The 17,742-nt window shown below is 37.9% G+C and overlaps 1 protein-coding gene across 3 annotated transcripts in view; it reads left to right on the plus strand.

The window, feature by feature from the left end:
• The window catches only part of TRAK2 (trafficking kinesin protein 2), a 69,905-nt gene that overhangs the window by 26,160 nt on the left and 26,003 nt on the right, over positions 1-17,742 (plus strand). For all 3 annotated transcript variants that reach the window (XM_047082684.1, XM_047082682.1, XM_047082683.1), the window contains 2 exons: positions 1,759-2,048; positions 7,251-7,445. In XM_047082684.1, the coding sequence (XP_046938640.1) occupies positions 1,958-2,048; positions 7,251-7,445 (286 nt within the window). In that variant the 5' untranslated portion in view covers positions 1,759-1,957. The remainder of the gene's footprint in view (positions 1-1,758; positions 2,049-7,250; positions 7,446-17,742) is intronic.

Genomic DNA, 17,742 nt, shown 5'->3' on the forward strand with positions numbered 1-17,742 from the left:
TATTTTGTTCCTATTGTGACTCTTGTTTACAATGCCTGTAAATAGTATGCATGGGAATGAATTAGCCATAAATAGAAGCTGCAAGTTGCTAAGTAGAGACTATTTAGTAGAGACTGTCTTTTGATATAAAGCTAGGCTTATAATCAGTATTAAATAGTTTCCCTAACTGATAACAGTTGTTTTTTTCAAGTATACACATATGTTTAATGCATTGCATTCCTTGGTATGTATCTTTATTAAACCACTTCTTTTTTATTGGACTTAAAAATTTTTTTTTAATATTTATTTATTTATTTATTTTTGAGAAAGACAGAGAGAGAGCGGGGAGGGGCAGAAGGAGAGAGAGAATCTCAAGCAGGCCAGATCTGAGCTGTCAGTGCAGAGCTCAATGCGGGGCTCGAACTCACAAACCGTGAGATCATGACCTGAGCCAAAATCAAGACTTGGATGCTTAACTTACTGAGCCACCCAGGTGCCCCTTAACCATTTCTTTATGGATATTTTCTTTCCATTTGTGTGCATATGCTTTTAAAAAAATAACCACATGTGCATTCTTGTGCCTACGTCTTGACACACTTTGTGAATATAACCACGTTATAAATTCATAGTGGTAGAATTGTTGAATTGTAGTGTATGTGCACTTAAAAGTTTGGTATACATTGCCAAATAGCCTTTCTAAAAGTTTGTACCAGTTTGCACTTTTATCAACAGTATGAGTGCTGCTTTTTCCATGCCCTCTCCAACAATGAATATAATAAAACTTAATGTTTGCTTATCTAATGGGTGAAAAATGTTTACATTTTTATTTATTTTAGTTATAGTAAGGTTGAGCATATTTTATATTATTGGTTCTCAACTGGGAATGTTTTTGCCTACCAGGGGACATTTGGCAATGTTTGCAGACATTTTTGGTTGTTACAACTGAGAGAAGATCTGGGGAGAAAATTCTGCTGGCATAACTGCTAAACATCCTGCAATGCACATGACAAAGCATTATCCCCAGATACCAGTAGTGCCAGAGTTGAGAAACTATTTTATATTATTCCACTTCATCTCTTTTGTTGATTTATTATCTGTAATTCTTGAGTTATTTTATTGGTTACTTTCAGGTTTATAGTATATAGCTTTAACTTATCACAGATTACCTTCAATAATGTTTTACCATTTCACATACAATATAAAAGCCTTATAACAGTATATTTTCATTTTTCTCCTCCTGGCCTGTAATACTATAATACATTTTACTTCTACATATGCTATAGACTTCACAAAAATAATTATAATTATTATTAGTAGTAGTATTAGTATTATTTTATTTTAAACAGTTGAGTATCATTAAATTTTTTAAACGTTATTATAATTTATTATTAGATTGCACATATTTCAGGTGAATAATTTGATAACTTTTGGCATGTATATATAATTGTGAAACCAACACCAAATATCACAATAGTGAACATATTCATCATCCCCAAAGCTTTTCTCCTGCCCTTGGAAATCTGTCCCCCAACCCTAGGCAGCCACTGATCTGTTTTCTGTTGCTATAGATAGGCTCACATTTTTAGAATTTTATGTTAATGGAATCATAAACAATATATTTTGTTTTTGTCTGACTTTCATCTGGCATAATTATTTTGACATTTATCCATGTTGTATGTATCACTAGGAAAACATTTTTAATGACAGAGATTCCAGGTAATTGAACTGTTATTAAAGAGCATTCTGAATTCTAAAGTCATTTGATGTGTTCTGTTTTAGGTCATGACTCGCCAGAGTATGATAATCACATGAGAGCACTCATTGCTACAGATGTCATTTGACTCATCAGAAAAAATCTGTTTAAAAGAAAATATCTATACGACCAGATCCATTTCATTATTGAATGGCTTGATGGATTTCCTTTACTCTGATACACACCAAAGCTGTCCTTATCAACCAAAGCAAGAAAGGATCCTGCATGAGTCAATCACAGAATGCCATTTTTACATCACCAACAGGTGAAGAAAACCTCATGAATAGCAATCACAGAGACTCAGAGAGTATCACTGGTGAGTCCAGTTTAATAAATATTGAAGTGCTATTCCTTACAGGATAAAATGCAGATGCCTCAGTCTAGTATATAAGATCTACCATGATGAAACCCTGGCTTCGCTTTCCAGCCTGATCTCCTGAGAGATCCACTGAATTAATATTTCTTTCTCCTAGGCCCTTACTGAATTATCAAAATCTGCCTTGTGTCTTCTGTGTCATCTATGTTGGATTCTTTTGTACCATGTGAGCCCTGGTCAGAAGGAATTGTATCATACTTACTCTCTTCCCATCTTGCCTTTCTATTCATATCTTCCTATCCCTACAAGGAAAGAGTTGCTTGCATTTATATACCTTGCAAGCATGTGACAACATTTAGGCACTTAAGAAGCTCTCAGGACATAAAGGTTATTCAAACATGGGTATGGGCCCATAAGCCCTTATCTGTAAGACCAAATCAAAACAACTCTGAGGGGCGCCTGGGTGGCGCAGTCGGTTAAGCGTCCGACTTCAGCCAGGTCACGATCTTGCGGTCTGTGAGTTCGAGCCCCGCGTCGGGCTCTGGGCTGATGGCTCAGAGCCTGGAGCCTGTTTCCGATTCTGTGTCTCCCTCTCTCTCTGCCCCTCGCCCGTTCATGCTCTGTCTCTCTCTGTCCCAAAAATAAATAAACGTTGAAAAAAAAATAAATTAAAAAAAAAAAACAACTCTGAATACTCAAAGTTTTTTCTAGACTTTGGTTCTTAAATTCATTGGTCCACAAAGCTTGACTTGTGTAGCTGTTTCTAGATTTATCTCACTTAGCGTGAATATTTGCTTGCTGAATGTGTATTAATGTATTTAAATATGGGGTGCTGCTACAAAACCAGTTGGTGATGTTATATATCGTATAGTAGATGCTTAGCACTACCTTTCTAAAACTCCAAAAAATTCTGAAGTCCATCCAAACCCAAAGTTTTTTTCAAATTTTTATTCAGTTTTATTGTGATATCTCCCCTCTTCTGTAACTCCAATTGCATGTATGTTAGACTGCTTGATACTGTGACACAAATCACTGATGATCTGTTCATTTTCCCCCCAGTTTTTTTTTTTTTTCTTAATGCTTCATTTTCGATTGTTTCCATTACTATGCCTTCAAGTCTACCTCAGTTCTTTTCATTTGGGGAATGTCTAATCTGTTAATGTTACCCAGTGAGTTTTTCAATTTAGACCTTGTACTCTAGTTCTACTCGGGGTTTATAAAGATCGATATAACTTCTGTTTCTTTTCATCAGGTTTATGTTTTCCTTTTAAATCTTTGAGCATATTAGGGGCACCTGGGTGGCTCAGTTGGTTGAGCGTCTGACTTCAGCTCAGCTCATGATCTCTCCGTCTGTGAGTTCAGGCCCCGCGTCAGGCTCTGTGCTGACAGCCAGAGCCTGGAGCCTGTTTTGGATTCTGTGTCTCCCTCTCTCTCTGCCCCTCCCCAGTTCATGCTCTGTCTGTCTCTGAAAAATGAATAAACCTTAAAAAAAAATTTAAATCTTTGAGCATATTAATAATTGCTGTTTTTAAATTGTTGTTTACTATTTTTATCATCTTTGTCATTACTGAGCCTATTTCTATTGGTTCATTTTCCAACTGGTAATGGATTACAGTTTGCTTATTCTTTGCATATCTAGTAATTTTTGACCAAATACTGAATATTTTGAATGTTACATTGTTAGATGTTTAGATTTTGTTGTCTTCCTTGGAAGAGTGTTAAAATTTGTTCTGGCGTGTCCTTAAAGTTACATGCTGATAAAGTTGATCCTTTTGAGACCTGGCCTTTTTTTTTTTTTTTTTATGAATATAATTTATTGTCAAATCGCTTACATACAACACCCAGTGCTCATCCCAACAAATGCCCTCCACCATGCCCATCACCCATTTTCCCTCTCCCCCACCCCCCCATCCACCCTTAATTTGTTCTCTGTATTTAAGAGTCTCTTGTGGTTTGTTGAGGCTTGTTTTTAATCTTTGTTATGTGGGTCTCTAGATCACACTTTAGATCATACTGTAATATGCTTTGTTCTAGCATTAATTTAATCCTACTACCAGTAGGTATGGCCTAAGATCTTTACTGATTATCCCACCTGTTCATAAGGGTTTTCTACAATGGCTAGATGAAATTCTGACCTCTTTTCGCCTTGTGTAGGAGAGTGACATAATGTAGATATGAAGATGTAGATGAAAATTTGAGTGTATGCGAGCAAACCAGTTTTGAGGCTCTTCAAGAGGAACAAGAGGAGTCCTTGATATTAAATGGACACAATGTGGCTACAAAGAATTTGGCATATGGAAGGGACATTTGAAAGATAAATGTTAGCAAGGGAATTGTTAAGACTGGATAATCAGAGAAAGATATCACATGATTTCACTCATATATGGAATTTGAGAAACTTAACAGATGATCATAGGGGAAGGGTAGGAGAAAGAAAATAAAAACTGAGAGGGAGGCAAACCTTAAGAGACTCTTAAATACAGCAAACAAACTGAGGGTTTATGGGGGTAGGGAAAATGGATGATGGGCATTAAGGAGGGCACTTATTGGGATGAGCTCGGGTGTTATATGTGATGAATCACTGGAATCTACTCCTGAAGCCAAGACTAACACTGTATGTTAAATAACTTGAGAATTAAGGAAAAAAAAAAAAAGACTGTATAATCAGAAAAAGAAAAGAGGATAAGCAGGAGAGTAGTAAATAGCACATTATTAGGAACACAGAAGCAAAGAGGGGGAGCTAGTCAAGGATATTTAGCCTACTAAACCTTGATTGTATACTCATTTTATTTTAGAGAGGAGGGGAGAGGGACAGAGAGAGAAAGAGAATCTTAAGCTCCATGCTCAGCATGGAGCCCCATGTGGGGTTCAGTCACATGACCGTGGGATCTTGACCTGAGCTGAAATCGAGTCGGATGCTTAACTGACTGAGCCACCCAGGTGACCCATGTGTACTCATTTTTAAAATTACCTCTTGCAAGTAGGGAATTGGTAACCTTAAATTTTCATTAGAATTCAATAATAATTAGAATTCATAAATAATTCATTAGAATTTCATTAGTACATATTAAAAGACAATTTCTAGGAAATAATGGCTCTATTAATGAATGCTAAATTTTGTTCTTCATTTCCATTATACCCCTGAATTGCCTACAAGCCTGTTTTTAGGTCTGCATGTATTTATAGTCAACTTCTCTTCCTGTGAGTATTACACTGACTATCTGTATGTGATATATTTATGGCAGGAAAAAATTGGATAATCGCATGGAATTTGTAGTAATAAAATTTGGTTGTATTTTTAGGGCTTTTAAAGAGATCTGCTAAGGGTTGAGAGCTTCTTTAGAACCATATTTAAAGTTAAATGTACCATGGGGCGCCTGGGTGGCGCAGTCGGTTAAGCGTCCGACTTCAGCCAGGTCACGATCTCACGGTCCGTGAGTTCGAGCCCCGCGTCGGGCTCTGGGCTGATGGCTCAGAGCCTGGAGCCTGTTTCCGATTCTGTGTCTCCCTCTCTCTCTGCCCCTCCCCCATTCATGCTCTGTCTCTCTCTGTCCCAAAAATAAATAAACGTTGAAAAAAATAAAATAAAATAAAGTTAAATGTACCTCATCTATGTGATTATATATCTCATCTTTGTGATTATGAAGTCACTGCTTGTCCTGGGTAAAGAGGGGTATGTGATGGGGTATGTGGTATTGTTAACTTCCTCATATTTGATTTATTAAACTGTTATTGTTAAGGTCAAGTTGTAGAAATTTACTCTTTTAAGATGTTTTCTTAAAATGAACTTTGTTGTTTTTTGCCAGAGTTAGAATATGTTTCTTTATACCACCCACAAAGGAAATATCAGATCTCTTTATAAAGTGTGAGGGTTGATATGACATCCTGTGTTTTCTCTATTTTAAGCATGTTAAAAGGGATAAGTTTACTTTTTTGGTAAACTGCTAAATTTGGCAAGTGTTAAATGATGGGCCGTATTTGGAACAGGAAGCCAGGAGCAAGCACAGAATAAAGGCAGAGAAGCCAAGTGTGTTCAGAGATGTATATGCAGGAAGTAGCTAGAGGTGTGTGGGTGAGAGAGTAGTGATGTGAAAGGTATTCAGGACTTCAAATGTAGTACATCTTTAAAATAAAAATGATAGGGGCGCCTGGGTGGCGCAGTCAGTTAAGCGTCCGACTTCAGCCAGGTCACGATCTCACGGTCTGGGAGTTCGAGCCCCGCGTCGGGCTCTGGGCTGATGGCTCAGAGCCTGGAGCCTGCTTCCGATTCTGTGTCTCCCTCTCTCTCTGCCCCTCCCCCATTCATGCTCTGTCTCTCTCTGTCCCAAAAATAAATAAACGTTGAAAAAAAAAAAAAGATTTAAAAAATAAAATAAAAATGATAAAGTACTTATTCCAGTACTAGTGCTAGAACACTGCTGAAATGTTAATATTACTGGCTAACATTTAGCCAATAAATGTTTATTTTTTATGTCTAACTGCTGTGAGAATATACTGAAATATAATTTTTCTAAAGTTTAAAGAATACTCCCACAGAGTTTAAATTCTCTTATTAAAGAACATGTCATTTTATTCCTTTTGAACTAGCTATTTTCTGGTGGTTGTTTTGTGTTGCCTTTTTCTCCCAAGTATATAATTTATTTGAGGTCAGATCTCTTAAGCAACACTAAATAGACTGATAAGGAGGAAATATGAAATGTGTCCAAACTCATTTAAAATTTTAAAAACATAGTTATATTCACCAAGCAATATATATATGTACTTTCTTGAACTGTCTGGTTTTTTTTTTTTAATTGATCTATTTAAATTTAAGTTAGTTAACATACAATGTAGTAGAGGTTTCAGGAGTAGAACCCAGTGATTCATCACTTACATGTAACACTCAGTGCTCATTACAAGTACCCTCACTAATGCCCATCCCCCTACACAGCTCCCCTCCAGCAACCCAGGCAGTATATTTTTAAATAGACTATAATTAAAATTCATGGTATTATTTTTGCTATAGAAGTTTTCATATTAAAAAAAGCTAGAGAATGACCAACTATATAGTACCAGCATATATTAGTAAAAATCATTGGAGAAATTATCCCGACTAGTGTTTCTGTGGTTATCCTACTTTTAGAAACTAATTTCACTGATATTTTCTCTGTAACTAGTAAATTGAAATATTTTGGATTCATTTACATGGAATCTCCTCTTTAGATGTCTGCTCCAATGAGGATCTCCCTGAAGTTGAGCTGGTAAGTCTGCTAGAAGAACAGCTACCCCAGTATAAGCTAAGAGTGGACTCTCTATTTCTATATGAAAATGAAGACTGGACTCGGTCCCCACACCAGCTGCAGCATGCATCTGATGCCCTCTCTCCAGTCCTTGCTGAAGAGACTTTCCATTATATGAGTGAGTATTTTTTAGCCTTTTAGACTTTGTCCATTGAAATAAAGATGATAAGTATCTTGGTGCTGACTTTTAAGAAGTTTTAAAAGTCATTTAAAAGCATTTAAAAAGTCATTTAAAAGCATTTAAAAAGCATTTAAAAGCATTCCTAGCCATTGTTCATTGTGTACCTACTTGAACTCAAACTGATTTAACAACACAAAGAGATGATTCTGTGTTATGTCTGAATGTAGAAGGTTTGTCATTCTTTACAACTCTGAGTGTCTGTGGTTGCAAGCATACTCAGATATTTCCATTTCTTCTTTCTTTTATTTGATACTGTTCTCAGACTGAGTAGAAAAAGGAACTTAAAAAAAAGTAGTTGAAATTTTAATTTAAAATTTTAAAATTCCTTTATATCTCAAAGCATTTATTATATCAGTAGTTTGATATACTGAGCCATCAGCTTTTTGACTTTATATTTCCTGTTAAACACAGTCGTAGAAACTGTGTCAGTCATTAAGAAGCATAGTTTTTGGATACATAAGTAGTTTTAATAATTAAAGTATGGAGACCTTTTTGCTTTTGACTTCATTCCAAACATCTGCTTTCAGGTTGAGCTGACTTTTTTTTATTCATTCACTATAAAAATATGTGCATAGTAGCTGTTAGGATATATAAGAAAAGTCTATAAGTTCAACATTGATATAATTGATAAATTATATTGATATAAATTGATAAATTGATAAAATTGTTTTCATTTGAGTTACATATGACATTGCATCAGTTCCTACACATTTTCCCAGTGAGTGCTTCAGTGTTTTTAATGATTGTTGTGAAATGCTCATTTTTCATAATAATTTTTTTAGTAATCATTTTTATAGTAATCATTAACTTGCTTTTAGTAGTTTTCCTAGAACCAGGTTACGTACTACTCAGGAAAAAAATTATAAACATTGTTTAAACTTGAAATGGAATATCAAGAAACTCAAAACTATTTCTTCCTCAACAATTCTTATAAGTAGCTGACTATTAAAGTTCTTAAGGTTTTCTTAACTTTCAAGTTTGAGAAGTTGTTTGCGAATTTCTGAAAAGTACTTATTTTTTATTTCCATTTCTCTTTGTTCCGTACATTTTTAGATTTGTGAGAAAATTTCAAACTGGAATTTCATCAGGATAAATTTAGTTTTTGTCACTATTTTGATAAAGTGGCACAGAAAGTGCCCCTTTGTTTACTTTTTCTTTGTCATATATGCCACAAGAGGATGGAACTGTAGCTAGAAAGCTGTCTTAAATCACGATTTAACGGAGTTACTTTTAGAATGTTAAATAAAAATAAATTTTGGAAAATAAATGATAATCAAATTCTAAAATACTTGGGTTTTCAGGACTTTATACAAAGCAAACCATAGTATTCAAGGGAGCAGTTTAAAACTCGAGATTAATAGGATGATACAGATTCCCTTATTCTAAATGTACTATTTTCACTTCAGCAATTTGAAAATTGGACTATATATGATATACTTAAGGTCATGAAGCAAATAAGCTATGATTATAATTGGTCCACTAATACTTTATCTCTGTACTGTAATTTCACTGTTATTTTAAAAGTATCAATTCTTTGGGTTAATAGTTCATTCAAATATAAATAAACTTCTTTATGAATTTGTATGTTATGAATATAAAAGATAAGTGATTTACTTCATTTAGCAAATTGACCAGTGTTTTAAAAAGCAAGATATAAAACATTCTCTGACCCTTTCTAGCAGTTTTCTGTCCCTTTAAGATATCAAGATCCATGGCTCTGAATAATTATTATGTACCCTGACAGGCCATCCTAGGGTTTAGCTCCTTGGTGCTACTCCAGCCCCTTCTAATCCATACTTCCCTCACATGCCAGTAGATACTTGTACTCATTAAAATGAATTTTAACAACTAATAAAAAAGAGGTGGCCCAGGCAGAGAAACTTCCGTAACACAAAGAAATTGAAAGAGCTGTGAGAAGAAAAATAAATTCAGAGGGAAACATGGGCAGGATTTGGGGTTGTGAGCCTACCTCACATGGATGAAAGGATACTGGTTGTTCTCTGAAGCCCCCACCAAACCAGGAAGAGATTGTTTACTTTTAAAATAGAACACTTGGGAGCAATGGGTGGGTCCAAAAAATGATTCCATCCTACTCCCTGCCATATATAAAGTTTAAGATACAGAATATTTTGCATGCAGAACAGGTCATTTCAGGATTTTCTTAACTTTATTAAGAGAGAGACCCAGAGTGAGCTGTGGAGCAAGCAGTAAAGTCAGAGCACATCATAACAGAAAGTACCATTTGTTCATGTTAAGGCTAAAAATAGAAACTGATCTGCCTTTCAGAGTATTTTTTATTTGGGAATAAGGGATCACCTGTACCACTTTCTAATGTGTAAGAAAAAGGGTTGGGGGAAATGATTAGCTTTATAAATTTTATTTAAGAGATCAACATCACTTGGGAACTTGTTAGAAATGCAAATTCTTGGGCTTCTACCCCATATCTACAGAACCAGAAATTCTAGGACTGGGCACGGCAGTCTGTGTTTTAAAAGTCCTGGTAGTGCTGATGCACACGCAGATTTGAGAATCACCAGTATAAAGCATTGTCAACCAAAGCTATGTGGCCATTTCACAGTGATGTTAATTGGAGGATTTAAGGAATTAGGGAGGTTGTACAATTTTGTAGAGAAAGAAGGTTGTAGAAATAATTACTTCTGGCTGGCAAGTTATACTTTTCCTCAAGGTCTGCCCTCAAAAATTATTAATCTGGGGCGCCTAGCTAGCTCAGTTGGAGGAGCATGAGACTCTTGATCTCAGGGTCATGAGTTCGAGCCCCATTTGGGCTGTAGAGATTACTTAAATAAATAAAACTTAAAAGAAAATAAAGCACAGAACTTAAAAAAAATGACTATACTGTCAGGAAATGAAATATAACTGATAATGTTCGGGAAGCATTAACCGTAAGTCAGATAATGGAAGTTAGCAGATTTATATTTACTCTCAACCAGTTCCACAAAATAATTAACTCATATGCCTCAAGACATCTATTGAGTATTATCCATGGAAGAATTGAGAAAATTGTCTCACTCAAATCATTATCAGTAGGGCTTAATTCTCACCTGGAACCCTGTTGAAAAAGGCTGTCATAGGTGGTACATATCATCAGATGCCTTCTCTTTGTTCTCAGTTCTTTTGAAGGCAGTTTTTTGTATTGCAGAAATATTATCTGTAGTATACACCGAGAGCAGCAGTTGTTTATTTGGGGTTAAAACTGTAAGACCTGTCTGTACTTATCAGGAGCTCTGCAGCTTTTACTATGCCATGTGGGAGGTGTGTATTTCATTTTTGCTTTTTGTTGTTTTGTTTTAGACTTTTTGCTGTGAGAGGGTTGGAGAGATTAGAAGTCTAGTTAGTTAGTTAGTTAGTTAGTTAGTTAGTTATGGGAGAGAGAGAACATGAACAGAGGAAAGGGGCAGAGGGACAGAGAGAGAGAATCCCAAGCAGGCTCTACGTTCAGCACAGAGCCTAATGCAGGGCTCAATCCCACAACACTCGGATCATGACCTGAGCCAAAATCAAGAGTCGGATGCTCAACTGACTGAGCCACCAAGGGACCCCTAGGAGTCTTTTTGAATTTCAGTAATTGTGGTAAAACCTTTAGACCTTGAAAAGGAACATTGACAGAAATATCAAGTACCATCTCATATAAATTACAGAGATATCGAAATAGATTAACATTGGCCCTTCTCATCCTGAAAAATGTGAGATTGGGTGGTTGATGTGAAATTATGGAGAATTAGAACTTAAAGTAAGGATTGGTAAAGGACTTATGTATATTCCCCCTCCAGTATTTTTTTCAGGAATGTTAAATTCTCCAAATAGTATACCAAAAATGTTGAATGTTAATTAACTTGTATAAAACCAAGTTGCAAGACTGTTCAGTAAAAATGTTTATCATCCCCACTAATGTATAATTTTTTTTTTAGAGAGTTAGGAATTTCATGTCTGGAAAAAAGGAACATTGCTAATTTTTGTACCACATAACATTTTTATTTTAACAGCTGAGAACTGAAGGGAAAATAAGATTTAATAGGATTGATTATAATAAAATCAGTCATCTTGGCTCTGCATTTTCAGTCGAAGAATTGCAGTGAAGATTTAGTCTATCACTTTGGAAACATTTAGTTGCATTGCCTAAATGCCAAGAGTAAACTTAAGAGCTTTGCCCTACTTTTGGAATCTTCCCAAGTGGCATAGCTACCAGGAGTACTGTGTTAAAGAAGACAAGACAGGGGCGCCTGGGTGGCGCAGTCGGTTAAGCGTCCGACTTCAGCCAGGTCATTATCTCGCGGTCCGGGAGTTCGAGCCCTGCGTCAGGCTCTGGGCTGATGGCTCAGAGCCTGGAGCCTGTTTCCGATTCTGTGTCTCCCTCTCTCTCTGCCCCTCCCCCGTTCATGCTCTGTCTCTCTCTGTCCCAAAAATAAATAAACGTTGAAAAAAAAAATTTAAAAAAAAGAAGACAAGACAAAACTGATAAGGCCGCAGAGAGGAATTCATTGTGTTTCTGTGTGCTTTGTGACTGACATCAGTTGAGCTGCTCTGTGTAATTGAGGTGGCCCCCAGCCTTTGGGGCTCGGTAGTGTATATAGACTGTTAAACATAAAACAAAAATTGGCGGGGCGCCTGGGTGGCTCAGTCAGCTAAGTGTCTGCCTTTGGTTCACGTCATGATCTCATGGTTCGTGAGTTTGAGCCCCGCATCTGGCTCTCTGCTGTCTGTGCAGCGGTGCAGAGCCCACTTCGGATCCTCTGTCTCCCTCTGTCTCTGCCCCTCCCCTGCTTGCACGCTCACTCTCTCTCTCTCTCTCAAAAATGAATAAATAAAAACTTTTTAAAAATCCAAAAAAATAAAAATAAAACAAAAATTGTAGAATCCTGGTTGCATTATCTAACTTCATTGCCATAATAAATATTTAGGCATTTGAAAATTCATTTTTGCTTTTTGAAACCTCTGAATAAGAGCTGCTATTTTTTTATTGCAAAGATAACATTTATCTTCTTGGAAAATTAGCAAAAGAAAGAAAACAAGAGATCAACCATAATCCCTACCCAGAGATAACCACTAATGTGTATCCTTCCAGTCTGTCTTCTGTATCAATGTGTATAAGATATGCTCACGATTTAAAAGCAAAATTGGGATCTGTGTTGTTTTGTAACTTGCATTCACAGATGGATACTCAGTATTTCATCAGATAAAGGCCTTCTGATCTTGGTAGGACTGTGGTAGAAACAGCAGCATGGTGCAGAGCCCATTACTGAGAATGAGCAGACCCAATTTTTTTCTTATGACCTTGTGAGATGGGAGTTGTTATCACCCCATTATTATCCTCACTATTATTAGTTTCTCCTCAGTAAAGTATGTTTTATTCTATACATTTCTTTTCTGTATTACTGTGTCCTTCGTTTTCTCTTCCTGTTTCTTCATGTGTGACTTGTAGCTCATAGCTCTTTATTACATCCTTAACTTACTGGTTTTACTTCAGAATAAAATTACCACTTTATCTTCAACTCTGGTCAATCATATAACATAAACTATGTCATATATTGTTTAAATTAGTTTTATAAAAACTTTTTTAAATGAGTCTCTAGGATTCCTAGTTCTTGCTTGGAGTGTTACTCCTGAATTGGTAGTTTTTATTGCTAACTCCACATCAGAACACCTGGGCATCTTTTACTTACTGTGTGTGCTGTGGGGCTCCTCTAAATCAATTAAATTAGAGTCTAGAGATAGACCTGTCACCCTGGATTACATTTGGGTTTGCAATCATTGGCTAGTTTTCTGTTAATAATTTAGAGCATAGATATGGTTTGATTTTTTCCCCTTAGCTTATTATTGAGGCCAGAAGTAGAAGAGACCTCACACTGTAAGTAAATTATGAAGATTCCGTGGGCCTGTTCCCGTATCCCAGTGGTTAAATTACAGAGCCAGTTTTTCTACTTGTAAATATAAATCCTTGTGGGGTGAAAATGTTTCTATCCAGATCTTTTTAGTTTTCTATCTCATATCACTATCAATCTAGCACTTTGTTTTACTTTTACCTAAGAATAAAACTGTCATTAATAATTAAGCTCTAGATAGTTCTCAGATTCATTTTAAGCAGTTTTGCCAGGAAGAAAAAGAAAAAGCTAAAATAAAAGTAAAACATGTCTAATGGTGTCTTTTGGGCAACCTCAAGGTTAAGATGGGACTAAGGAACTACAAGTGACTTAAATCATAGTATCTGCTGCCAATACAGTGCATTATTTACAGAAAATTTTAAATCAAGGCTATTTCACACATACCAGATGTGTTTAAGAGTAGTAACTGGGGATACTAGGAAGATGGCGGCGTAGGAGGACGCTGGGCTCACCGCGCGTCCTGCTGATCACTTAGATTCCACCTACACCTGCCTAAATAACCCAGAAAACCGCCAGAGGATTAGCAGAACAGAGTCACCGGACCCAAGTGCAGACGAGAGGCCCACGGAAGAGGGTAGGAAGGGCGGCGAGGCGGTGCGCGCTCCACGGACTGGCGGGAGGGAGCCGGGGCGGAGGGGCGGCTCGCCGGCCAAGCAGAGCCCCCGAGTCCGGCTTGCAAAAGCGGAGGGGCCTGACGGACTGTGTTCCGACAGCAAGCGCGACTTAGCGTCTGGGAGGTCATAAGTTAACAGCTCTGCTCGGAAAGCGGGAAGGCTGGAGGACAAAGGGAGGGTGAGCTGCGGAGCCCCCGGACGACAGAGCTCAGTTTGGCGGGGAACAAAGGCGCTCTCCAGCGCCATCTCCCCCGCCCATCCCCCAGCCAAAATCCCAAAGGGAACCGGCTCCGGCCAGGGAAATTGCTCGCTCCGCGCGAACACCCAACTCTGTGCTTCTGCGGAGCCAAACCTCCGGCAGCGATCTGACTCCCTCCGGCTGCACAGGGCCCCTCCTGAAGTGGATCACCTAAGGAGAAGCGAGCTAAGCCTGCCCCCCCTGCCGCCGTGCACCTTGCCTTCCCACCCCAGCTAATACGCCAGATCCCCAGCATCACAAGCCTGGCAGTGTGCAAGTAGCCCAGACGGGCCACGCCACCCCACAGTGAATCCCGCCCCTAGGAGAGGGGAAGAGAAGGCACACACCAGTCTGACTGTGGCCCCAGCGGTGGGCTGGGGGCAGACATCAGGTCGGACTGCGGCCCCGCCCACCAACTCCAGTTATACACCACAGCACAGGGGAAGTGCCCTGCAGGCCCTCACCACACCAGGGACTATCCAAAATGACCAAGCGGAAGAATTCCCCCCAGAAGAATCTCCAGGAAATAACAACAGCTAATGAGCTGATCAAAAAGGATTTAAATAATATAACAGAAAGTGAATTTAGAATAATAGTCATAAAATTAATCGCTGGGCTGGAAAACAGCATACAGGACAGCAGAGAATCTCTTGCTACAGACATCAGGGGACTAATGAACAGGCACGAGGAGCTGAAAAACGCTTTAAAGGAAATGGAAAACAAAATGCAAACCGCCACAGCTCGGATGGAAGAGGCAGAGGAGAGAATAGGTGAACTAGAAGATAAAGTTATGGAAAAAGAGGAAGCTGAGAAAAAGAGAGATAAAAAAATCCAGGAGTATGAGGGGAAAATTAGAGAACTAAGTGATACACTAAAAAGAAATAATTTACGCATAATTGGTATCCCAGAGGAGGAAGAGAGAGGGAAAGGTGCTGAAGGGGTACTTGAAGAAATCATAGCTGAGAACTTCCCTGAACTGGGGAAGGAAAAAGGCATTGAAATCCAAGAGGCACAGAGAACTCCCTTCAGACGTAACTTGAATCGATCTTCTGCACGACATATCATAGTGAAACTGGCAAAATACAAGGATAAAGAGAAAATTCTGAAAGCAGCAAGGGGTAAACGTGCCCTCACATATAAAGGGAGACCTATAAGACTCGTGACTGATCTCTCTTTTGAAACTTGGCAGGCCAGAAAGAATTGGCACGAGATTTTCAGGGTGCTAGACAGCAAAAATATGCAGCCAAGAATCCTTTATCCAGCAAGTCTGTCATTTAGAATAGAAGGAGAGATAAAGGTCTTCCCAAACAAACAAAAACTGAAGGAATTTGTCACCACTAAACCAGCCCTACAAGAGATCCTAAGGGGGACCCTGTGAGACAAAGTACCAGAGACATCACTACAAGCATAAAACATACAGACATCACAATGACTCTAAACCCGTATCTTTCTATAATAACACTGAATGTAAATGGATTAAATGCGCCAACCAAAAGACATAGGGTATCAGAATGGATAAAAAAACAAGACCCATCTATTTGCTGTCTACAAGAGACTCATTTTAGACCTGAGGACACCTTTAGATTGAGAGTGAGGGGATGGAGAACTATTTATCATGCTACTGGAAGCCAGAAGAAAGCTGGAGTAGCCATACTTATATCAGACAAACTAGACTTTAAATTAAAGGCTGTAACAAGAGATGAAGAAGGACATTATATAATAGTTACAGGGTCTATCCATCAGGAAGAGCTAACAATTATAAATGTCTATGCGCCGAATACCGGAGCCCCCAAATATATAAAACAATTACTCATAAACAGAAGCAACCTTATTGATAAGAATGTGGTAATTGCTGGGGACTTTAACACCCCACTTACAGAATTGGATAGATCATCTAGACACACGGTCAATAAAGAAACAAGGGCCCTGAATGAGACACTGGATCAGATGGACTTGACAGATATATTTAGAACTCTGCATCCCAAAGCAACAGAATATACTTTCTTCTCGAGTGCACATGGAACATTCTCCAAGATAGATCATATACTGGGTCACAAATCAGCCCTTCATAAGTTTACAAGAATTGAAATTATACCATGCATACTTTCAGACCACAATGCTATGAAGCTTGAAGTCAACCACAGGAAAAAGTCTGGAAATCCTCCAAAAGCATGGAGGTTAAAGAACACCCTACTCACGAATGAGTGGGTCAACCAGGCAATTAGAGAAGAAATCAAAAAATATATGGAAACAAACGAAAATGAAAATACAACAATCCAAACGCTTTGGGACGCAGCGAAGGCAGTCCTGAGAGGAAAATACATCGCAATCCAGGCCTATCTCAAGAAACAAGAAAAATCCCAAATACAAAATCTAACAGCACACCTAAAGGAAATAGAAGCAGAACAGCAAAGGCAGCCTAAACCCAGCAGAAGAAGAGAAATAATAAAGATCAGAGCAGAAATAAACAATATAGAATCTAAAAAAACTGTAGAGCAGATCAACGAAACCAAGAGTTGGTTTTTTGAAAAAATAAACAAAATTGACAAACCTCTAGCCAGGCTTCTCAAAAAGAAAAGGGAGATGACCCAAATAGATAAAATCATGAATGAAAATGGAATTATTACAACCAATCCCTCAGAGATACAAACAATTATCAGGGAATACTATGAAAAATTATATGCCAACAAATTGGACAACCTGGAAGAAATGGACAAATTCCTGAACACCCACACTCTTCCAAAACTCAATCAGGAGGAAATAGAAAGCTTGAACAGACCCATAACCAGCGAAGAAATTGAATCGGTTATCAAAAATCTCCCAACAAATAAGAGTCCAGGACCAGATGGCTTCCCAGGGGAGTTCTACCAGACGTTTAAAGCAGAGATAATACCTATCCTTCTCAAGCTATTCCAAGAAATAGAAAGGGAAGGAAAACTTCCAGACTCATTCTATGAAGCCAGTATTACTTTGATTCCTAAACCAGACAGAGACCCAGTCAAAAAAGAGAACTACAGGCCAATATCCCTGATGAATATGGATGCCAAAATTCTCAATAAGATACTAGCAAATCGAATTCAACAGCATATAAAAAGAATTATTCACCATGATCAAGTGGGATTCATTCCTGGGATGCAGGGCTGGTTCAACATTCGCAAATCAATCAACGTGATACATCACATTAACAAAAAAAAAGAGAAGAACCATATGATCCTGTCAATCGATGCAGAAAAGGCCTTTGATAAAATCCAGCACCCTTTCTTAATAAAAACCCTTGAGAAAGTCGGGATAGAAGGAACATACCTAAAGATCATAAAAGCCATTTATGAAAAGCCCACAGCTAACATCATCCTCAACGGGGAAAAACTGAGAGCTTTTTCCCTGAGATCAGGAACACGACAGGGATGCCCACTCTCACCGTTGTTATTTAACATAGTGCTGGAAGTTCTAGCATCAGCAATCAGACAACAAAAGGAAATCAA

The sequence above is a fragment of the Lynx rufus genome, unplaced genomic scaffold (genome assembly GCF_022079265.1).
Source record: "Lynx rufus isolate CCGP_SWC_20201006 ecotype Redwood Valley unplaced genomic scaffold, mLynRuf1.p SCAF_2, whole genome shotgun sequence".
Classification (NCBI taxonomy): domain Eukaryota; kingdom Metazoa; phylum Chordata; class Mammalia; order Carnivora; family Felidae; genus Lynx; species Lynx rufus.